Genomic DNA, 23,661 nt, shown 5'->3' with positions numbered 1-23,661 from the left:
TTCCGCCTGTGTCTACTCCCACTCGCGGTCCCAGCCGGGGGAGGGGATAGGGAGGGCGGACAGCTCAGGGAGTGCGGCGAGGGGTAAGTAGCTGAAGTTCAAGTAGCGCCTAGCCGGGAGGGGCCCAACGGTGTGATCAGGCATTGATTGGCCAAGCCAAGCCTAGTGCTCGCTGCCCACAGCGCACTGCAGTGCTTGCCAGGCCTGAGCAGTTGCTCCAGGCTGAGCTGCGGCGGACAGCTAGGTGAGCAGCCTCAGAAAGTGGGATGGGTGTTCTTTGCACTCCCCGAACGCAGGATCACCTCTTCTTCAGCAGCAACCTGAAGGATGGGAAAGGGGGATTAGAGTGAGAGATGCGGGGAGGGGGCAAGAGAGAAGGCGTCTAGAGTAAGACGGTTTCTTTGGGGGGAGACGCATGTTGGCGGAGTGTTAGCGTGTGTGTGCCTGGGCCTGGGGTGGCTGCAAATTTCCTGGTTGTTTCTTTGTATCCGTGGGGGTGTGCCTGTTTGTCCCCTGCATCCAGGGTTTGGGCTTTTGAGCTTGGCTGTTTGCTTCCTTGTCTTCACCCCTGTGGATTGGTCTACATTTGTGTTTATGTTCATGGTTTATTTTTGTTTCTGTAAAGTTAATTCCTGGAGGAATTACTAAGTAGGCCTGATCTCACCTGGCTAATGTCGAGGCCCAACCCCTTCTCTTGGCAGCTTGGGTCCTAGGCCCGCACTACCATGTCACTGCCTCCTGGCCCAGCTACCATCCGGCACACACTGCTGCTCCTGCCAGCCCTTCTCAGCTCAGGTACTTGGCCCTGACCTGGGCAACACCCCTCTTCATCCCTTGGTCAAGCACTTTTGGGATCATGTCTCCTCCTCTCTCCTCCCTTGGGTTTGGGTACTCACGTCAGACCTTATGCAGCAGAGTTGGATTTCCCCTCACACACCTACCCAAGATCCAGCCAGTTCCTGGTGAGAGAACCCAGGTGCTCTGTCTTGGCCTTTTGTCCATCTATAACTAGACCTCATCTTGGTTACAGAACAGTACCAACCCTAGCCAGAACTTCCTATTATTTTCCAGGTTGGGGAGAGTTGGCACCACGGATCAATGGTCAGACCTGGGCCAAGCTGGCACTTCGGGAGAATGAACGCTACCCCTTCACCTGCCAAGTGACAGGAGGGTCTGGCATCCCCCAGTTGGCCTGGTACCTGGATGGACAGCTGCAGGAGGCCAGCACCTCAAGGCTGCTGAGTGTGGATGGGGAGGCCTTCTCTGGAGGCACCAGCACCTTCACTGTCACTGCCCAGCGGGCCCAACATGAGCTCAACTGCTCCCTGCAGGATCCAAGCAGTGGTCGGTCAGCCAACGCCTCCATCATCCTCAACGTGCAATGTGAGTGCCCCTGTGGTGGGCAGGGAGAGAGGTTCACTGCCCGGGGACCCCCCAGCAGCTACCTGGCAGGTGGTCTGGTAAGACTTTTAACAAACATTTAAGTGCTTTGGAAGCATTAACTAACTTTAATCCTTAAAACAATCCTACGAAGTAATTAGTATGTTATCCCCACCTTATATATGAGAATATAGGCACAGAGAAGTGAAGCAATCTGGCAGAGGTCATACAGCTGGTAAGAAGAGCCAGTATTCAGATCTGTACATTTTGACCCTAGTTTTCATACTCTTGATCACGACAAAATACTGCCTCTCGGGTACACATAATCACCCTATTTCCCAGTGTTCCCCTGCGGAGAGATCCTTTCTGGGTTTGGGAAGAAAGGGCAACGAGTATGAGGGGCTGTGGTGAGAGCATATTGGCCTCTGCTTTGCACCAGTTAAGCCGGAGATTGCCCATGTCGGGGCCAAGTACCAGGAAGCTCAGGGCCAGAGCCTCCTTGTGGTTCTTTTTGCCTTGGTACGTGCCAACCCACCTGCCAATGTGACCTGGATCGACCAGGATGGGCTGGTGACTGTCAACACCTCAGACTTCCTGGTGCTGGAAGCCCAGAATTACCGCTGGCTCACCAACCACACTGTGCAGCTGCAGCTTCGCAGCCTGGCATACAACCTCTCTGTGGTAGCCACCAATGATGTGGGTGTCACCAGTACTTCACTTCCAGCCCAAGGTGAGTATGGAATCAGTACAGAAATGGGGGGACTTGTTGCCCTTTGGATGAGGCCTGTGAATGAGTCGTCCCCAGCCACCTTGGGCAAGGAGGACAATGCCTGTGGCATCTCAGAGTTGGGGGGCCCTGCTCACTTGGAACCTAACCAAAGGACCATCTGCAGGACTCCTGGCCACTCAGGTGGAAGTACCACTGCTGGGCATCATTGTGGCTGGAGGGCTATCCCTGGGCACCCTGGTGGCATTCAGCACCTTGGTGGCCTGCCTGGTCTGCAGGAAAGAAAAGAAGACCAAAGGTAGGGCCAAAGTGGTGGGGGGAAGAGGGTGGCCGGGGAGTGGAGATGAGGTCAGGGTGAGCAGCAGGGCAGAAAGTATTGAGCAGAACAAGTCATCTCTGATAGGCAGCAGTGCCAGTGTTCCTGGATGTGGCCATGGGTAATCATGTGCATCCCAGGGCACAGGACTGGGCATTGGAGAGTCCCTTGCCTAAGAGTCCTGGGTCTAAAAGGGCAGGTGGGCAGAGCCTAGAGTGGGTGAGCACATTGAAAATAGTGATGTGGTTTCTTTCTCCTTAGACCCTTCCCGGCGCCCATCTCTGATCTCTAGGTAACTGTTCCTGGGGCTGGGTGGAGGGGCTGAACGGAGATGCAGCATGGGGACAGATGGGAATCTGCAGTTGCTGGTCATTCGGGAACTGGTCCAAAAGAAACCAGCTGGAGCCAGGGCATATCTCCAGGCTTTGTCCACCTTGTAGTGACTCCAACAACCTGAAACTCAACAATGTGTGCCTGCTGCGGGAGAACATGTCCCTTCCATGTAACCTTCAGCTCAATGACCTCACTCCAGATTCCAGAGGTACATCCAGGACCCTCTGTTTTCCCCTGCTTTATCTTCAGAAGTGCTCTTAAGAAAAAGAGAGACCTTAGTACTTAGGAGAGGCAAGGTCCATCAGGCGCACTCCTTGTCCTGGGCACCACTCACTTTGTCACCCAACAGGGAAACCAGCAGACCAGCAGATGGCTTGGAAAAACAGCCGACCAGAGCTTCCGGATTCAGAGCCTGGTGGCCTCCTCACCAGCCAAGGTACCCTCTTCCTACACTCCTCAGCCATTGTGCTTTTGCCTGTAGATCCCCAGGGGCAGAGAAAGATCTCCTAACTCCCCAGAATGAGGGTTACCAAGACTGGGCATCTCTGACCCTGCAGGTTTCATCCGTCTACCAATGCTGGGCTACATCTATCGAGTGTCCAGTGTGAGCAGCGATGAGATCTGGCTCTGAGCTAAGGGCAAAATGGAGGGTGCCATGGCCCCTGGGCACTCTCCCGCTCCTCCGAGGCATCCTCTGTCCTGCCATGTTGCCAGTGAGAAGAGGCCAGTTCCACTTGTGTTGCACCCCTAACTGGGGTGCCCTCTCTGTCATCCAGGTGATGGTTCTGCTGGGATCTGACCCTCAGGGGCACAGGTATCCTTGGCAAGAAGCCGGCTGGACCTAAACCCTTATTCTAACTCGGGTTGTGGGTCTGCATGTGATGCTCATGCCCAAGCAGATACAGCTTTTTGCTCATGTGTTCAGATCTCATCTGGCATCTTAAGTGTGGCATGGCCCTGTTGGCTTGGGCCTGCCCTGCCTCATACTAGTACTTGGCACCTAGTACAGCTGGCATGGGGTCGTGCCAGGTTGTGGGACAAGGAAGGCCTTGCACGTCTTGGATTTCTTTTCCCATGCTATGAAGCTTTGTTCCCTCAGGGAAAATTCAGGACCCCACTAGCCATATAGAACCAAAATTTTCTTTGCACAGGTGACAACCCCTGGCCCAGGGGGATTGGCCAAGCGCAGACTAGTCTTTTTTGCTGTATACCTCTGCTTTTTCTCTGTCCTTACCTTCTCCTGGGCATCATTGGTTATATGGTAGACCTTTTCCACTTCTTCACTGGGCACCAGACTTCCCTATTGGCCTGGTCTCTGGTGGTACTAGTACCTGGTGTTATCATAAATCAAGAGAAAAGAGGGAGGTAAGAAGTCTAGTCGCGTCCAGGACAGCATGTAGCTATGCATCTTCTTCTTAGTGTTTTTCTTAGTTAGCACTTTAAACACATCCCCTGGGGAGGGGTGAGTGAGGGCCTTCTCTGTGGGTTCCCCAAGTCTTGCCTTCCTGCGATTCAATGAGTACCCTGAGCCCTCGAGGTTGATGGTTTCCCTTTCCACATATCTCCCCTTCATGAGAGCTCACCCTGACTAAGCCTACTGCCCCTCAGCAGGAAGCCACTCTTCCCGTCCCACTCTCTGCTCTTCAGGGAATGTTTATAGTGGCACATAATTCAACAGTGCCAGAAGCTGTTGGGGGACATGGAGCAAGAGGGATACCACATATCCCAATACAGCCCAAGGACATGTTACAAAGCAACATGGAAATGACTGCAAATTAAGTATATTTCTCCCTTGTTATCTTCTTTTGTCATTTTTCTCACGTTACAGCCAAGCACAGTGCTGAGCACACAGTAAATTCAATAAACTTGACTGAGTGAATGTTACATGTCTTTCCTTCCTTCAAATAGGTTTCTTAATGAAATCTTAAGTCACACAGTAGAGAAAATATAGCAAATACCTGTGTGCCCATCACTCAACTCTTGAATCTTTTTTTTTGTTTTTGTTTGTTTGTTTGTTTGTTTTAATATAATTTTTATTTAATTCTTGTAACTCTTGAATCTTAACACTCTATTTGCTTCAGATCTTTGGGGTTTTTTAAAAATAGTATTTCTCTAATTAACAGTGGCAGGGCTGGCATTTTCTGTTTCCAGAGTACCAGTTGGGGACCATAGCTATACCCAGTGACTGAGTCTCCTTTGGCCGCTTTCACTTGGCAGACTCTTCCCCACTCAGGACTGTAGCTAAGCAACACTGAACCCCTTTGCCCAGACCAGAGGTTCAGAAGGTTCAGACTAGGTTGTGGTTTTCCCAAAAAAAAGGTGGGGGGGTGGGGGCTCATGAAGGGAAGAAAGACTAGAAATGGGCCTAGTTACGGGAGGCAGATTTGTAGTCTGCCTTTTTTAGTGATGGCCTTGGCTTGCTGAACCATGGCCTTTGCTCACCTCTCTCACTCATTCTTTTCCTCCGAGGGACCAGTGAAGGCTGCCCACCCTCCTCAGAGGAATTTAGTTCCCACCTCTTTTGGTATTGTTTGTAAGCTCCTTCATGGTTCCAGAATGTTAGGAGCCTGGATGCCCTGCAATCAGTTCTGCTCTCTTCCACTGTCACCTTCCCCGATGGTTTTTTTGGCAAGGCTACAAGCCCAGGTCTTACTTTAGCAGAAAGTTTTGCTCTTCCTGGCAAGTCTGCCATCCTTGCAAGTGTTTGCTAAGGTGTAGACTTTCAAATTAGTGTCCCAATTTTCTATGCACATCCCTTAGCATAGAAACTTCTTGTACCATTGTTGAGTAATTCCTTGGAGGATTTGAAGAAAGTTCACTCTTACGAGAAAATGCAAATTTAAAAAAAAACCCTCATTATGCAGGTCAAAGCCCATCAAATTATAATATGGGTGAAACTGAAAACACTATGCTAAAAAAGCTGAACCCAAAAGATCACATATTCTATGAGTCCATTTATATGAAATGTCCGAAACAGGCAAATCTATAGAGACAATGGGTCAGTGGTTCCCAGGGACCGGGGAAGAGAACAAGGGGGAGTGACTGCTAATGAATACGGGGTTTCTTTTAGGATGATGAAAATGTTGTGGAATTAGTAGTGATAAATTGTCAACTTTGCAAATAAACCAAAAACCAGTGAATTGTACATTTTAAAAGGGTAAGCTCTATGATACGTGAATTGTATCTCAAAGTCTAGGTGGAGGGGCTGCTGCTCTGTGCTCCCAGCTCTGTAATCTCAGGCTTTGCCCAACTTTGTGCGCTTTGTGGAAATTTCCAAATCCAGTGTAGCCATCATGAGGAGAGGCAGTGGCAGCATCTGGGATTTTCTCTGAGTCCTGTTTAGCCTCCAGACAGGCTCTTCTCAACCATCTGTGAGTCCAAAGTAACTGTCTCTACCATCCATCCATCCATCCAGCAAAATCAGAGTTCATACTGTTGGCAACAACAGGAAGCTGTCAGGCACCAATCCAGATTTGTCAAACGGACTTTTAAAACCCTGGATCAGCTGAGTGAGAAAACACAATGGATGGATCACAGAGAAGGCAGAAGCCATCAATACAGGCAATTACGTAGGCACCAATGAGAGCAGCTTAAGCAGTTTATTTATGCTACTTAGAGGTCCCTAAAAGCTCCTCATGGACCTTCCCTTATATGGGAAAGAAGGTAATGATACACTGGTTCACTGCTCTCTGACTGCCCCAGAAGAAACCAATTACTACCCCCTTATGGGGTGAGAGGGAAACTTCCCACTTCATATTTGTCCCCAATCCCAACGCACCATCCCCATCAGAAACAATGCACAAGTATTGCCCTGGCTGGTGTAGCTCAGTGGATTGAGCACAGGCCTGCGAACCAGACGATCATGGTTCGATTCCCAGTCAGGGCACATGCCTGGGTTGCAGGCCAGTTCCCGGCAGAGGACACACCAGAGGCAACCATACATTGATGTTTCTCTCCCTCTCTCCTTCCCTTCCCCTCTAAAAAAAAAAGAAAAAGAAAAAAAAAAACAATGCACAAGCATCATGCCTTTGCTTGCAGTGCTCCACAGACAAAAAGTACAAGTCAGTGCTGTCAAAGAAGTTCACCCTGAATGAGAGCAGCCATCAGAGCTGTACCAGTTATATTTGTCCAAAGCAAGCTATCTTCTTAAGGAAGGGGGAGAATTTACAGTGACATGCTTGATAAAGGATGTATCTGATTCCCTGGAATCAGTGTGGTTAAAGGAAAAGAGCTAGAGTAAATAAAGCACAGAGTAATAGCTGACATAAGGGTGACTTCAATTTTGCACATAGGAAAGGTTGACTGTCAACTTGGCAAGAGTTAATGATTCTGGAGTGTTCATGTGTTATGCCAATAATACTTTTGGATCAGCAAATGTCACAACAGCCTGGGAAGTAGTAGGTAAAGGATTCATTAATATCTTTCTAATGGCAAATAATTAACAATATTTGTAAACGATGGAAAAAATGTAGATTTGATTATTGAATACAAGCTATGTACCCAAAGCTTGAACACCAGCAGTGGATATATGTGAACAAAACCTTCACTGATAAATGCGAAAAGTATTCCAAGTCTGAGAATGAAAGTACCATCAGATATGTAAGTGAACTTGATCTAACCAGATTAAAAGGGACCAAAGGAGACACATGTTTCTGATGTCCAGTTGTGATGTCTCTTCTTCCATGATATTTAATGTGTCTGTGAACATAAAACCAGAAATCGTAACTCCTGAGAGGCCCAAGAATGGCATGCCCCAATGTGTGGCAGAAGGGTTCCCAGAGGCCATAATACATTGGTATCTTTGTCTAATAACTAAGCAGAGATGTTCATGTACATCGGGCCAGTGGATATGCAGATACAAAACTCCTCTTTGTCACCATTTGGAAAATTAGTGTTTCAAAATTCCATCAATGGAGTGTAGGACTACAACCAAGTGTGCAAGAATTCTGCCTTTTTGCATTTCACATTTATTTTATTTTTTAATATTTTAATTATGTAATTATCATTATCCCAGTTTTCCACCATTACTCACCATACCCAACACCCTCCAATCCCTCAGGCTATCCTCACACCATTGTCCATGTCCACAGGACATGCATATATGTTCTTTGACTACTCAATTTCCTATGCTGTACTTTAGATTCCCACAACTATTCTGTAACTACCTATTTGTATTTCTTGATCCCTTCACCATTTTCACCCATTACCCCTGGTCCCTACCCATTTGGCAATTATCAAAATGTTGTCTATATCTTTGATTCTGTTTATGTTTGTCTTGTTTATTTCCCCTTTTAGATTCAATTGCTGATAGATATGTATTTATTACCATTTTTTATTCATATTTTTATCTTCTTTTTCACATTTCATATAACATTGGTTTGGTGGTGATGAACTCCTTTAGTTTTCTCTTGCCTGGGAAGCTCTTTCTCTCTTTTGATTCTAAATCAGGGACATCCAACTTGCAGCCCATGGACCACATGCAGCCCAGAAAAGCTATGTATGTGGCCCAACACAAAATCATAAATTTACTTAAAACATTATGAGATTCTTTTGTGATCACATGTCACAATGTCACATAAAATAAACATACATACACTCTTGCTATTTGTGGCTTCAGTTTTACTGTGGTGTGCAGCGGCTTCCAGTGTGTTCTCTTCCAAGTGCAGACAGTGGAATTGACACCATCGGATGTTACGTGTGCTAGTGGTGACTTAGTGAGGCAGGCAGCAATTATCAATAATATTTCAACCTACCATTGCAACATTAGGTGTTTAATGTTATTTAGAAGTCAGGTAAGCATTCTTATTTGATTATTAAAGGTAATTCCACACCTCAGCAGTGCCTTACGTATCACCTGCCATGCTTTACAACCGGCCCTCTGCCTTGCCCTCCATCAGCCGCTGAGAAGGCTGTAGAAGGGCCAAACCTTGCTTTCTATTTTCCTGTCAGTTAATTCTCTTAATAAAAGTAAATAAAATCCCTTATCTATTAATATTTTTAATTCCAATATGGCTTCTACAACATCTCAAAAGAAAAAAGTACCCCCCAAAAAGAAAAATTATGGATGAAGGAAGATTGTTCAGTGAAAAGTGGACAGTTAACTACATTTTTGTGGAGGCAAATAGTAAGGCACTCTGCTTTATTTATACAGAATTTGTGCAAGTTTTCAAAGACTATAATTTGAAAAGACATTATATGCAAAAACATGCTGCCAAATTCAATGCATATGAAGGATCATGTGGTCAGGACAAAATGGTAGAACTGAAAAAAGTCTGTCTTCTCAACAAAAATTTTTTCAAAATGTGGCCCTCACTGGTGTAGCTCAGTGGATTGAGCATGAGCCTGCAAACCAGAGGATCACAGTTCGATTCCCAGTCAGGGCACATGCCTGGGTTGCAGGCCAGTTCCCAGCAGGGGACTCACGAGAGGCAACCATACATTGATGTTTCTCTCCCTCTCTCCTTCCCTTCCCCTCTAAAGAATAAATAAAATATTTAAAAAATTTTTCAAAATGTTACAACTTGGGTAGATTCCACTGTAAAAGCTAGTTATGTGATAGCATATTTAATAGCAAAAAATCAAAACCATTTACTGATGGTGAGTTTATTAAGCACTGTATAGAATGTGTGGCAGATATAATTTGCCCTTAAAAAAAGGGGGATGTTTCTAAAATCAGTTTGTCTCACCAGACTGTTATAGCCAGGTGAATTGAAGGAACTGGAAAAACCTATTGAAAAGTTTGGAGAGTAAAGATGCTAATTTAAAATTTTGTGCTTTGGAGATGGATGATGGCACTCATGCTACAGATATGGCTCAACTTGCCATTTTTATTAGAGGTATTAATGATGAATGTAGTGTCATTGAAGAAATGGCTTCTTAGTGCCATTAAAAGACACGACTAGCCCTGGTTAGTATGGCTCAGTGGATTGAGTGCTGGCCTGCAAAACAAAAGGTCACCAGTTTGATTCCCAGTCAGGGCACCTGCCTAGGTTGTGAGCCAGGTCCCCCACTGGGGCCATGGTCGATGTATCTCTCACATATCCACATTTCTCTTTTTCTGTTTCTCCATCCCTTGCCCTCCCTCTAAAACTAAATAAATAAAATCTTTAAAAAAGACACAACTAAATGAAGAGACTTATATGAAGTGGTAAAAAATATATTAAAGCAACTTTGTCTATTGTCAACATATCTGGTATAGTTACTGATGCTGTCCCAGCAATGGTGGGTAAGAGAGGGACTTGGAAAATCAAAAGAAGACACCCTGGCTGGTGTAGCTCAGTCGATTGAGCACAGGCTGCGAACCCAAAGGGTTGCCAGTTCGATTCCCAGTAAAGGCATATGTCTCCTGGGTTTGGGGCCTGGTCCCCAGTAGGGGGTGCATGAGAGGCAACCATACGTTGGTATTCCCCTCTCTTTCCCTTCTCTCTAAAAATAGATAAATAAATGAAAATCTAAAAAAATATTAATAGAAGATGATGCAATTGCCACCCAAATCTCACGTTTGATAAAGTATCATTGCATAGTACACCAAGAAAACTTATGCACAAAAACTTTTAAAAAATGGATAACATCATGCAAATCATCATCAAGATTGTGAATTTCATAAGAGCCAAAGGGTCAAATCATTGATAATTTCAGGAATTCCTTAAAAGTATTGATGCTGACTGTGGCAACATTAACTTTTTGAGAGTAAGATGACTAAGTCAAGGACAAATGTTTAAAAGATCTTATGATTTGTGACATGTTAGCAAGTCATTTATGGTACCAAAAAACAAATTTGTGCCAGAACTTGATGAAAACTGGCTTACAGATTTAGCCTTTTTAGTGGATTTAACCACTCATTTAAATGAGTTAAACATGCATCTTTAAGGTGAAAACCAACTTATCAATAACATGTTTCAAACCATAACAGCATTCCAAATGAAACTGAAATTATGGCAAACTCATAATTAAGGCAAACAATTTTATGTATTTTGACATGTTGGCTAAAGACAGTGCTGTGAACAGCGAAAAATATGTAGCCTTGCTTTTCGATTTCATATAAGAATTTGAAAACATTTCAAGATTTCTGGTAAAATAATAAATATTTTGCTATATTTGTGACTCCATTTTTAGTCAACGTAAATATGTTACCTGCTAATTTCAAATGGAATGCATGGAGCTATAATCTGACATTCAACTAAAGAAAATTTTGATTGTGCCTCTTTACTGGACTTTTATATGTCCTATCTTCCCAGAGACAAATATACCTTGCTTCACTATCACACCTTATTCATGCCATTGCTATTTGGAAGCACCTACATTTGCAAGTGACTATTTTCAAGAATGAAACACATTAATAGTAAAATTAGAACCAAAATATCTGATAAGCACGTTGAGAACTTACTGAGAATTGCAACTACTTCTATCAAACCAGATGCACTAGTTTCTCAAATACAATGTCAAACATCACACTAGTTGTATGTTGCCCTCTTTTCTTTTACTTACATAATTAAAAAACATAAAAAATAACATTTTATCACTTAGATATACACATTTTCTACTTTAGTGATTAAAATTTCGGACCAGCTCAACAATTTGAAAAGGTTATTGAAAGAGCCACTGCATAATTAGGGTTATTACATGAGGACTTTTGCTTATCTTTGGTGGCAGATATCATGAAAATTATGTATGAACCTTTTTTATTTTTGCTCATCAGTTTTTGTTAGTGTTTGTGTAATGTGTGGCCCAAGCCCAGAGATGCCAAAAGCTTGGACACCTCTGTTCAAAATGAGAGCTTTGCTGCTTAGAGTAATCTTGGTTTAGGTCCTTGCTTTTTATCACTTTGAATACTTCTTGCCAATCCCTTCTAGCCTGCAAAGTTTCTTTTGAGAAATTAGCTGACAGTCTTAATGGAGGCTCCTTTGTAGGTAACTAATTGCTTTTACCTTGCTGCTTTTAAGATTTTCTCTTTGTCACTAACATTTGGCATTTTAATTATGATGTGTGTTGGTGTGGGCCTCTTTGGGTTCACCTTGTTTGGGAGTCTGCACTTCCTGGATTTATTGTCTATTTCCCTCAACAAGTTAGGAAAGTTTTCTGTCATTATTTTTTTCAAATAGGTTTTCAATTTCTTGCTCTTTTCTTCTCTTTCTAGCACCTCCATGAAGCAAATGTTGGTAGTAGTCCCAGAAGTTCTTTACATGACCCTTATTTTTAAAATTCTTTTTCCTTCTTGTTCTGGTAGGTTGTTTTCTGACTCCTTATATTCCAAATTGCTGATCTGATTTTTGGCTTCATGCACTGTACTGTTGATTCTGTGTAAATTGTTCTTTATTTTAATTAATGTATCCTTTATTTTTAACTGGATCTTTTTTTATATGCTGTTGAGATTCTCACTAAGTTCCTTGAGCATCCTTATAACCAGTGTTTTGAACTCTGCATCTAGTAGCTTGCTTGTCTCCGTTTTATTTAGTTCTTTTTCTGGAGTTTTGTTCTGTTCTTTCATTTGGACCATGTTCTTTGTCTCCTCATTTTACAGCCTCCCTGTGTTTGTTTCTATGTGTTAGGTAGAGCTGCTATGTCTGCCAGGCTAGGTAGAGTGGCCTAGTGTAGTAGGTGGCCTGAATGGTACAGTGGTAAAGCTTCTCCTGTTACCCAGGCTAAGTACTTGAGGTGTGCCCACTGTGTGGACTGTATATGCCCTCCTGTTGTAGTTGAGGCTTGATTGCTGTTAGCACATTCAAGGTTAGCCCCCACCTGTGTTCTGTCCAGGATCAAAACAGCATATGCTACAAAGCAATCTGTAGACGGCTCTCCTTGTGCTGGGCTTGGAGAGGCCCAGATGAGGTAAAGCTGTGAACCAAGGCCAGCTGCTGCTAGTGCTAGGCCTGGGGTAACGTATCAAGAGGTACAGGGCTCGCTGAAGCCAGAAGTTGCTTGTCTAAAAAAATTTAGGAAAATCTGAAGCATGGACAAAGACAAGCCATTTGTATGGAAAAGCCATGGGAAATAGCTTGGATGGGCCTGAAAGTTGGGTGGGGCAGGGCATCAGGGAATCACCACAGTAGGGCAAACAATGTGAGCCAGGTTGATGGAGTCAGAGATGGTACCTGCCTTGTGGCTCTGTGGCTCTGTTTGGGGAGGGGAGGGCTCAGCAAAGGAACAGTGGCCTCTTTCACCACTTCTGTGTAGGAGAAAGCTGACCCCCAGATCTCACCCTGATGCTGGAAAATTTAGTTCCTCCCTGCACATCCCTGGCACCTTTCAATCTGATGCCCCCATGCTGGAGCTCAGAGCAAATAAGTCTGAGTAAGTCTTTGTGTGGGCCCTTTAAGAGGAACTGCCTAGGACTCCAGAAGTTTCTTTCTCCCACAGCCTCAATTCCTGCTGCTTTTTAGAGACAGAATTTATGAGACTTAACTTCCTGACACTGGAAACATGGGCTTGGAGGCCTGATGTGGGGTTGGGACCCCTTGTTCCTGAGATATCCCAATTTTTATCCACAACATGTGGGCATGAGACCAGCCCATTCTGTGTCTTTAACCCCTCCTACCAGTCTTGATGTGGTTTCTTTTTTAATTTCATAGTTATGGGACTTCTATTCAGCTGTATTTCTGATGGTTCTGAATAATGGTTGTTTTATATTTTAGTTGTAATTTTGATGTGGTTGTTTGAGGAGGCAAGATGTGTTTACCTATACCATCATCTTGACTGGAAGTCAAGTAGTATTATCTTAATTCTATCATCAATAAAAGAGCAGCGATGTTCTGAAGGTCACAAAGTGGAAGAGGCAGGATTTAAATTTAGGTTTGTTAGAAGTCAAAGCCCCATTCTTTCCATTGCAGCTCTCTATAGTTTTACAGTATTAGAGTCCAGGTGACCTAGAGCATGGTAAGGGTATGGAGAGCCTGCCCTGACACCCAGGAAAACATCTGGCCAAGTGAGTGCCACAGGGTATATTAGGGTGGCTGTTGACAGGGGCTGTGAAAGAATTCACAAAGACAGGAATATGCAGAGAGCAAAGTTTTATTCATTTTCCGAGATAAGAAAGGGGCTAGATGTGGAAAAATGCTCCAGCACTGAAAGGCTGGTACAGTGAGCTTTTATTGGATGATAAAGGGTGGGGGTTGCTGTTAGGAGCTTTACAACACGAGGTTTCAGTTGGTTTTGTGTAGCTGTGGTTTTCTCCAATGTTATCTTTTGCCTATGCCTGTGGGAAGCAATTAGTCACATATTCTTGCTTTTCCAGTAATTTTTCCAGTCCTGGGAACATAAGCTCAGAAGAGTAAAATGGCAATTATGTTTAACAAGGTCACAGTCCTACTTGGCAAATGGCATCATGACAGCAAATGGTGATGATAGGGAAATCAAAAGTTGGAAAATTTTAGTTTAAGGTAAATAGTTAATAAGCCTAGTAGGTAATGCATATATTAAACCTATTGTTTCAGGAACTTCAGGTAAGGCTCACCACTCCCTGGAGAGACAGCTGACCTCCTGGGACACAGCTGGAGACATCCGAGCCATTGTGTTCCAAGGAAAGACAGACTGCCTGCCCACCCTGGGACAGCTAACCACCCTGGGCTAGAATGCTGCAGTTTATTAAATCTAATTTCCCTGAATTTCAAGACCCTTCAATGCACCTTGTTCTTTGTTATAAAAAGGCTGGCTTGGAAGGAAATAAAATGGTCCATTAGGGTATAAACCCACTGTCTTCTCACATTGCCGGTCATCTGAATAAAGTGCCCATAAAGATTCAATCTCTGTCTCTGCTTATTGGGTTTGGTGCATGACAGGCAGTACAAATGCTGGTTTTTGTTTTTGTTTTCATTTTTCCAGCTTCAGTGGCAGCTTTGTTCTTTCATTCACCCCTCTAGTTTTAAAATTATTTTATTCTTTTTAAAAAGATTTTATTTGTTTATTTTTAGAGAGAGAGGGAAGGAAGGAGAAAGAGAGTTAGAGAAACATCAATGTGTGGTTGCCTCTCACATTGTGGCCCCCATTGGGAACCTGGCCTACAACCTAGGCAAGTGCCCTGACTGGGAATCAAACCAGCGACCCTTTGGTTCACAGCCCGTGCTCAATCCACTGAGCTACACCAGCCAGGGCAAAATTATTTTATCCTTAAATGATTAGACCTGAATCTGGGGAGCATAGGTGAGGGTTTTATCTTCTTATGGCTACTTCCTGCTGGTTAGGGATGAAGAGTTGTCCCTGCCTATGGGTCCAGGTTAGGGTCATTAAGAAGGAGAGGGTGGAATTGTACAGTTTAAAAGGTAGAGTCATTGCCAGGGGTGGTTTGTGAAGGGAGTACCCTAAAGGCCTAAGCAATATTTCTTTTAGTAAGTATTTGGCTACCTCAGTAGTCTTTTTCTATTCTGGTAGGAAAGGCTTCAATCTATCCAGTGAAAGTGTCTATAAGTATTAGTATATATTTAAATCCAGCTTTTGGGGCATTTGAGTTAAGGCAATTTGCCCATCCTTCTCAGTGTATGTGTTCTTGTGCTGTGTTGGCATTATGAGGGAAGGAGAAGGAAGGTGACTCTGGGTGTTACTTTAGTTTTTAGACTAGACAGGATGTTCCTCCCTAATAAGGGGGTGGGACACCCTTGAACTTTGAGAAAGGCATGATTAAAAATGAAATTATTGAGGCAGCAGCTGAGGGGTTGAGTCAAATGGTAACACTGAGGATGCCCATTTATCCCAGTGATCAAATAGCCTTTGGAAGAAAGAGGCCATGGTGAGTGAATCAGAGCAGAGCAAGCAGCGCCGTGACTAGTAAAATGTAATGGGCTTACCTGCCATGTCAGGGGCCACCTGAGGCTCCTCTGGTGTGATGATGAGATGTCCATGGGGGTGGCAGGAGGCCTCAGGCACCATTAATTCTCAGAGGCACAAGGTTCCCTTCAGAGCCTAGGACACTCACCTTTCTCATGGCCTTCCCCCTTGCACAGGGGCACAGTCCTAGAGGTATTTGATCCCAACTTTGCTGTGGGTGTCCCCTCTTTCAGTGTGCTCCTGAAATAGCCTTGCCCCTTGGTTGTTCATTGTATTCTGGGGGCTGGGTGACCCTGTGGTGATATAGGACTTAAAGCTAACAAATGACTCTTGTTTCTAGTGGGTGGCTTTCTGCTCTTTCTCTGCCCTGTCTCAATTGTTAAAAACACTGAAACTGCCCTGGCTGGTGTGGCTCAGTGGATTGAGCACCAGCTTGTGGATGTGTAAGAGGGTGCAGCCAGGGGGAGCCCAAAAGAAAGATTTATAGTGGGGTCCAGAACTCAGGATGTCCAGAAAATATTAAAAATATGGGATGTCCTCAGCCCCACAAGTCTGAGCTGGGGGGATGGGTTACATAGAGCAGGGCCATTGAGTTGTTTTGCATAGCCATAGTTTTACAGATAACCTCTAGAATGGTCATTTAACATATCTATAACCTTTAGCTAATTTCATAGATATGTTAAATAGCTGTGGCCATGGTTTGAGCCAGGGAGAATGGAGTGACTTCCACCCAAGATGTAACTGGGAGGCAACTCCCCCTGGTTACAGAGCCTGGCGTGAGAGCTTGAAGATGATTGGCTCCATACCATGGGGCCACACCTGCCCAGACTTATTATGGCAGCCCAGAAAAGCTGGAAAATACAGGAGTGCTGGCAAGTATAGCCGATTGTGGGAGGAGTAGGGAATGTGGCTGCAAAGGAAGATTAGCACTGGAATTTAAAATCAGGCATGGCAACCATAACAAGAATAACCACAGAGCTTTGGTTCTCCCTTTGCCACGCAGCTTAGGAAGCTGGAAAGCAAGATGTAGCAGCGATGCAGAGTTCTCTCTTAGCAGTTCAGAAGATCACAAGAGAGACGCTGCAGGAAGGAAAGGGGTGAAAAGACTCTTGGTGCTGCGCCATGAGAAGGTGCCATGTGGTTTTAGAATAAGAACTGGAGGTCCTGGCGACGTAGGTGATGATGCCGGGAACCGAGGGAGGCCTACCAGCTAAGCACACATTACTGGGAACAACTGGGGACTGCCTGAGTCTATTTCTTTTCCTGAGACATGGTGCTGGGAAAAGTGGGGAAGAAAGGACTGTGTGTGTTTGTGGGTGTTTTAAGGGACTTTGGGATTTTGATGAAGACATTTTGCTATAAACTCTGGGTGTTGGGTTCAATTCTTTGTCCTGATCACCAAGAACCTGGTTACCTGTGCTCACCTGTAACAGATGATTGCTGATTCAATTCCCAGTCAGGGTACATGCCTGAGTTTGTGGACCAGGTTTTAGGTTGGGGGCATGTGAGAGGCAACTGATCACTGTTTCTCTCACACATCAATGTTTCCCTCTCTTTCTCCCTCCTTTCCCCTTTCTCTAAAAATAAATAAATAAATTTTAAAAATATATTTTATTAATTATACCATTACAGTTGTTCTATTCCCCCCTTCATTCTCCTCCACCCTGCACACCCCTCCCCCACCATCCTCCCTTTAGTTTATGACCACGTGTCTCAAGTTCTTTAGATTCTATATTTCCCCTACTATTCTTGCCCTCCCCCCTATCTATTTTCCACCAACCATCTATGCTATTTATTTTCTGTACATTCTCCCCCTTCTCCTCCTCCCACTCCCCTGTTGCTAACCCTCCGTGTGTTCTTCATTTCTATGGTTCCGCTCCTGATCTAGCTGTCCTCTTGGTTTGCTTTTGTTTTAGGTGTGGTNAACCACACCTAAAACAAAAGCAAACCAAGAGGACAGCTAGATCAGGAGCGGAACCATAGAAATGAAGAACACACGGAGGGTTAGCAACAGGGGAGTGGGAGGAGGAGAAGGGGGAGAATGTACAGAAAATAAATAGCATAGATGGTAGGTAAAAAATAGATAGGGGGGAGGGCAAGAATAGTAGGGGAAATATAGAATCTAAAGAACTTGAGACACGTGGTCATAAACTAAAGGGAGGATGGTGGGGGAGGGGTGTGCAGGGTGGAGGAGAATGAAGGGGGGAATAGAACAACTGTAATGGTATAATTAATAAAATAGATTTTTAAAATTTATTTATTTATTTTTATTTCCTGTTCCTCTTCCCCTTCTGGTACCCCTATAATTTGGATGTTGGAATGTTTAAAGATGTCCTGGAGGTTCCTAAGCCTCTCCTCAGTTTTTTGAATTCTTGTTTCTTCATTCTTTTCTGTTTGGTTGTTTCTTTCTTCCTTCTTGTCCACTCCCTTGATTGAGTCCCAGTTTCCTTTCCATCACTATTGGTTTCCTGTGCATTTCCCTTCATTTCAATTAGTTTAGCCTTCATATGTTCCTCTAATTTGTGACTATAATCAACCAGTTCTGTGAGCATCCTGATCACTAGTATTTGAACTGTGCATCTGAAAGGCTGGCTATTTCTTGGTCACTTAGAATTATAGGGTCTGGGGCTTTGAGTTCTTCTTGAGCCATATTTTGGACTATTTGTGCCTGTTACGTATGAGGGGTGGAGCCCTAGGTATTCACCAGGGCAGGGCAACTCAGTCATGGGGGTTGTGATGCTGTATGTGGGGGCGGGGTCAAAGGATATCAGTGGTGGTCCCTTCTGCCTCCTCCTGCTGCTGGGGCCACGTGGTCTGTCTCACTGCTCACTCCTTTGCTGGATTTATCTGCGCGCGCGAATGTGCAACCGTGCTCAGCCTGCCCCGCACCCTCACTGGGTCCACGATGCTACTCTGGCTGCCTGCGCACCTGGGTCGCCTGGGTCAGGGGATCCTTCCTGCCTGACCCTGCTCTGCTGCTGGCTCTGCCCCTCTTACCGGTCCCAGTTGAATGGTTCATTGTTGTTGGACTTCGGGATTGTTCAGTTTTCTGTTCTTTGGCTGTGTCTTTGGCTGCGTCTTTGTTTACTAAACCTTTGTTGTATTCAAACTTGGTTGTGGGAGAAGGCACAGTGTTTCCACCTACACCTCCATCTTGGCAGAAGTACTCTAAATAAATAATAATTTTTTAAAAAACGCTGAAACCTCTCTTTACCAGTTGCTCAGTGTGGAGCCTGGGGTCCCAAGGCTAGCTTTTATAACTTTTTCCTGATATCTGGGATTGCCTGCTGGATAAAATGCATCCCTAGAAGTTCTCAGCCCTTGGCAGACTCAGGGGTATATAATGTTGAGCCTGAGAGCTCTAGTAGCCCCTACTGTGTACTGCTTTTTATTTATAGTGCAATCTGTAAATCACTCCTAGTTAGGTTATAAGTCTGTGTTAATGATTAAATCTCCTCTGTGAACTTGCTAGGATTTTCTGAAAATCAACCGAGTTTTTCTTTGCAAAGGGTCAGATCAGACACAGAGAAGGGAACATATATCCAGATAATTCTTCTACTAGGTCTCAGGGGTCTGTTCTTTGGGAGGTAGTGGGGTAGTGAGTTGGGAAGTAGGCTATTCCACCCTTAGGGTGGGCCCACCTGCTCTGCTAAAGACAAAGGAAGTTCTCAGGTTTGGGAGGACAAGTAGCCTGAGTTTAAAAGTGTCACCTTTTTTTTCTACATTAGAGAGGCAGACACCCTGCTGCTTCTTAATTGCCCTATTATTCCTAGGGCTTCAGTAGCTCCCAGATCTTCAGGAGGAGAATTTTGAGTGTTTAAAGACTTAACTCCTGATTTTTTCCTTTTTGAGTTTTAGAGTCTGGGTGGGGGTGTCAAAGGAAGCTGAGGGAGTGCCAAGAGAGGAATACCATCTGAATTCTGCAAAGAAAGGGGAGGAAAGGAAGTAGAAGTTAGGAGATGCATTCAACAAGAGGAATGAAGATCAGGATGGTGAGAGAGTTCACAAAAGGCCTGAATTGTAAGGGACTTTGAGCCATTTTTGAGACAGTGATAGTAAAGGTTGAGCTGGAGAATAGTATTATAGTTAAGAGATCCATTTGTGGGCCAGACCTCCTGATCACCTAATTTGTATTGGAGCCAGGTAAGTTGGTAAGTCCCAAAGCCTTCTGGTTAAAAGGGAAGGATATCTCAGGGACAAGAACATGCTGAGGTAGAGGAAGGTCTGAGAACGGTGTTTCCAACTCAAACAACCTAGAGATCTGCCACCAGAGTTGAGTGTCCCTGAGTCCAAGGGCAGACTGAGACTACAAAGATCTGTCCTGGAGTCAGGCACACCTTAGTCTGAGAGAAGACTGAACCCACCAAAGAGACAATCATTAGGTATCACAGGTGGGCACAGGTAACCAGGTTCTTGGTGATCGCAGACAAAGAATTGAACTGAACACAGAGAGTTTATAGCAGAAAGAGAGAAGATTTATTAAGTGATAGTACACTCTACAGAACATGGGAACAGGCCAACTCTGAACAGAGATTGACCTCAGGGGCTGGAGGGATTCTGTTCTTATAAGGCGGATATTTCCTGGCTAGTTTTGGTGAGCTTTTATTGTGCATGTACAAGTAGTTATATTACTTTAAAACTATTGCACATGTGGTCTCCCATGGTTTTCCTTGACTGGTCACTGGTGAAGGGGGGGGCGTGTCACGCAATGTTCATTTATTATAATGCTATTCTAATGAAGCAAGGGTCATGTAGCATCTTCTGTGTAGGTACATTCATGATTCACCAGGATTCAACACTTTTCCAGAAAGTGGGAACAAGGGCCTCAGTCCTGTGTTGATGTCCTTTACCTTACCCCTGGGGCACCTCTGAGTTTCCTCCTTCCTGACTATATCCTGCCTCAGAGGCTTCCCTTTAGGGCAAACCCCTTAGAAAGTGATAGATCTGACACCAGGGATTAGACAGGGGACTAAGCTACCACTTTTGACAAAGTGAATGTTTTCCTTCCAAAATTCAGAGGGACTTTACTGATCACAGGCCATGTAGGGGGTAAGGAGGAGGGGGTCCACAGAATCCAGAGAGATGGAAAAAGAATGAGAATCCTCCCTCTAAACCTCATAGAGACAGGGTTAGGGGGTAAGCATGGGATGAGGTTCTGCTGCCCACTGTTCCCCTAGTCACAAATCTCAGGAGATGGACAGAGGAGAGGGAGAAATAGAGGATGTCCCCACATGGGCCACCACAATGTTAGAGTGGCCACTGACATAGGATGTGGAAGAATTCACAAAGAAAGGAACAGGCAGAGAGCAAAGTTTTATTAATTTTCCAAGAGAGGAAAGAAGGTAGGCACGAGGAAATACACAGCACTAAAAGGTTGGTACAGCAAGCTTTTATTGGATTATGAAGGGTGGGGTTTGCTGTTATGTAGCCAATGGGCTATTAGGAGCTTTGCAACACATGAGGTTTCAGTTGATTTTGCATGGCTTCAGTTTTCTCCAATGTTATCTTTTGCCTATGCCTGTGGGAAGCAGTTAGTCACATTATGTTCTTGCTTTTCCAGTCCTGGGGACATAAGCTCAGAAGAGTAAAAATGGCAATCATGTTTAACAAGGTCATAGGCCTGTTTGGCAAGTGGCACCATGATAGCAAATGGTGCCAGGTTTGTCCTTTCAGGGTGGAGTTTGAATCCTTTTAAACTTCTAATTTAAAGAAAAAAATCATTCCACTTTTTATCTGACATTTTCTCAAGGCAGCAGTGGTAGCAGCTGCTCTTCAAGTTTCTCTATGTTGAGTAGTGGTGTGAAGCCAGTTCTGAGAACTAAATGGTGTCAGAGCATAGTTGAGGTTCCTTTGGAAGGAGGGCCCCCAGAACTACCACCTTCAGCTCAGAGGGCAGTCAGGTGTATTGTTTCACCCACATGCTCACTAGTGGAGCTTGACTAGGGTAGGAGGTGCAGTAGGAGGGGAGCATGGGGCTGTGTTATGAGCTGGCTGATTTCCTGCTTTTCTTCAACAGGCACCCAAGGATAAGAAGAAGAAGAAAGATGCTGGAAAGTTGGCCAAGAAAAACAAAGACCCACTGAATTAATCTGGGGGCAAGGCCAAAAAGAAGTGGTCCAAAGGCAAAGTTAAGGACAAGCTCAATAACCTATCTTGTTTGACAAAGCAACATATGACAAACTCTGTAAGGCAGTTCCCATCTACAAGCTCATAACCCTAGCTGTTTTCTCTGAGAGACTGAAGGCAGCCCCTCAGGAGCTCCTTAGTAAGACTTATTAAAGTAGTTTCAGCCCTGGCTAGTGTGTCTCAGTGGATTGAGTACTCACCTGTGAACCAAAGGGTTGCCTGTTCAATTCCTAGTCTAGGGCACATGTCTGGGTTGCAGGTCAGACCCCAAGTTGGGGGGCATGAGAGAAGCAACCACACATTGATGTTTCTCTCTCTCTCTTTCTCCCTCCCTTCCCCTCTCTAAAAATAAATAAATAAAATCTTTTTTTAAAGTACTTTCAAAGCACAGAGCTCAAGTAATGTATCCCAGAAACACTAAAGGTGGGGATGCCCCAGCTGTTGGTGAAAATGCATGAGAAATAGTTCCCACCAGCTGTACATTTTGAAAAATAAAAATTTATTAAATTTAAAAAAAAGAACAGGATTTGAGAGAAGATGGCAGCAGAGTAGGACAAAGGATTTCGCTTCCTCCCACATGCCAGAGAAAAACCAGGCTGATCTGTGGAGGAGCGCACCAGATAGCCAGCAGGGACCCAGCATATAGGAAGGTAGGACTCCAGAAATTTTAGCAGACACTGAATGACCAGATGGTGATGAGAAGAGATGACTACAGGTCAACAAGGTCCGAGGGAAAAGTGCAGAGGCTGCAGGTCCTCCATCGGGCCGCGCCAAGGCCCGAGCGGTCTGCCTTGTTCTCTGGGAGCTGAGGGCTGACAGCAAGGACCCTGGAAGAGAGCCAGTCATCAGCTACCTCCCTACCCAGCCAGGCGCAGATTGAAAAATGCCAGGAGAGATCTGTTTGCTTTGAGAGTCAGAGAGGAGTGGGCATTAGGATGCACACCAGAGAGCTCTGATCCCCGGAGTAATCAGTCTGTGCTGACCGGCTTGGTAGAATTGAGAGATGCCCGTACGTTCCACCTTAGCACTGGGAAAGGTTTGCCCCGAGACCAGGGAAGCCTGGCAGGGAGCACGCACTTGTACCCACACCCTAGGCCAGGACTGTAAATACTGGGGAAAATCTGCTCTCAATGGGGCGCTGGGGAGAGGCACCAGTCTAGATCTTGGTAGGGCACTGGTGAGACTGGCTGAGTTCACTGAGAAAGGACAAAGGCCACACTAATCACCTCTCAGACTGCTGCAGCTAGTATGACCAGAAGAAAAGGTTTAACCAGCTGGAAACCAACAAGATGTTTTTTGTGTGTGTTTTTTAAAAAATAATCTTTTATTTCTTTAACTTTATTATTGTCTTATCTTTCAATACTTTTACCCTCTCTCTTCTTCTTTCTTGTTTTATTCCTTCTTCCTTTCCAAACCTACTGCATTTTCCTCCCATCTGCTGCCTTTTATTTCTTTATCTCTTTTTTTTGCCCCCCTCCCCTGCAAGTGAGACAAAAGATGTGGAACGGCGAAAAGACCAGAGTTAGACTCAAAGAGGAGTCATCCCAACAGTAGAGACAGAGAGACAAAATTCACTTTGCTATAACAGAAAAACCACATGTTACTGCAAATTTGTATTTTTAAAATTATTTTGTCATTATTTTTACATCTTTTATTTTAATAGTATCTCTGTATTCCTCCTCTTTCTGTATAGTCTTCTTTACCTTGGCTGGATATATTATGTCACTTGATAGGTTTCCTCTGTCCCTTTAATCATAGTATACTGCTAATTTACTGTCCTTTACTTCCCCTTGCCCAGTTAGCACACTATTGAAGGTCCAATACTTCCCAATCTTAGTATATCACAGATTCTGTCATACGATTGTTGCTCTAATATATTGTAAATAATAGTTGTTACATACTGTTGTAAATACTACACAACACCCCCCACCCCCAGAACTTAGCCCACTTCATTGTTGCCTGAACTATAATACTCTACTGGTTAACTCTACTCTCTCTCACCTTAACTCAGAATCTGACCTCC

The 23,661-nt window shown here is 44.5% G+C and overlaps 1 protein-coding gene and 2 pseudogenes across 8 annotated transcripts; all 3 read left to right on the top strand.

Annotated features, from left to right (window-relative positions):
• Nucleotides 1–24: 24 nt before the first annotated feature.
• TMEM25 (transmembrane protein 25) lies at nt 25–4,640 on the top strand. 8 transcript variants are annotated; one of them, XM_037057465.1, is made up of 9 exons: nt 25–83; nt 702–795; nt 1,072–1,383; nt 1,820–2,110; nt 2,274–2,405; nt 2,685–2,715; nt 2,864–2,964; nt 3,106–3,192; nt 3,314–4,640. In XM_037057465.1, exons 2-9 carry the CDS (start codon nt 726–728, stop codon nt 3,385–3,387), a joined length of 1,098 nt encoding a protein of 365 aa, XP_036913360.1. In that variant the 5' UTR covers nt 25–83; nt 702–725; the 3' UTR covers nt 3,388–4,640. The 8 variants fall into 8 exon arrangements, with proteins under 8 accessions (XP_036913360.1, XP_036913362.1, XP_036913358.1 ...); XM_037057467.1 differs by lacking the exon at nt 25–83 and adding an exon at nt 93–244 and having other exon boundaries at nt 714–795; XM_037057463.1 differs by lacking the exon at nt 25–83 and adding an exon at nt 93–244.
• Nucleotides 3,536–7,766, top strand: LOC118994689 (mast/stem cell growth factor receptor Kit-like; annotated as a pseudogene).
• A 13,336-nt stretch (nt 7,767–21,102) lies between these two features.
• Nucleotides 21,103–22,096, top strand: LOC118994688 (40S ribosomal protein S25-like; annotated as a pseudogene).
• The last annotated feature ends 1,565 nt before the right edge of the window (nt 22,097–23,661 follow it).

The sequence above is a fragment of the Sturnira hondurensis genome, unplaced genomic scaffold, assembly GCF_014824575.4.
Source record: "Sturnira hondurensis isolate 20B ecotype Veracruz unplaced genomic scaffold, ASM1482457v3 Scaffold0009719, whole genome shotgun sequence".
Lineage (NCBI taxonomy): Eukaryota > Metazoa > Chordata > Mammalia > Chiroptera > Phyllostomidae > Sturnira > Sturnira hondurensis.
Note: the sequence above shows the minus strand (reverse complement) of the source record. Positions and strands in the feature narration are given on the sequence as shown.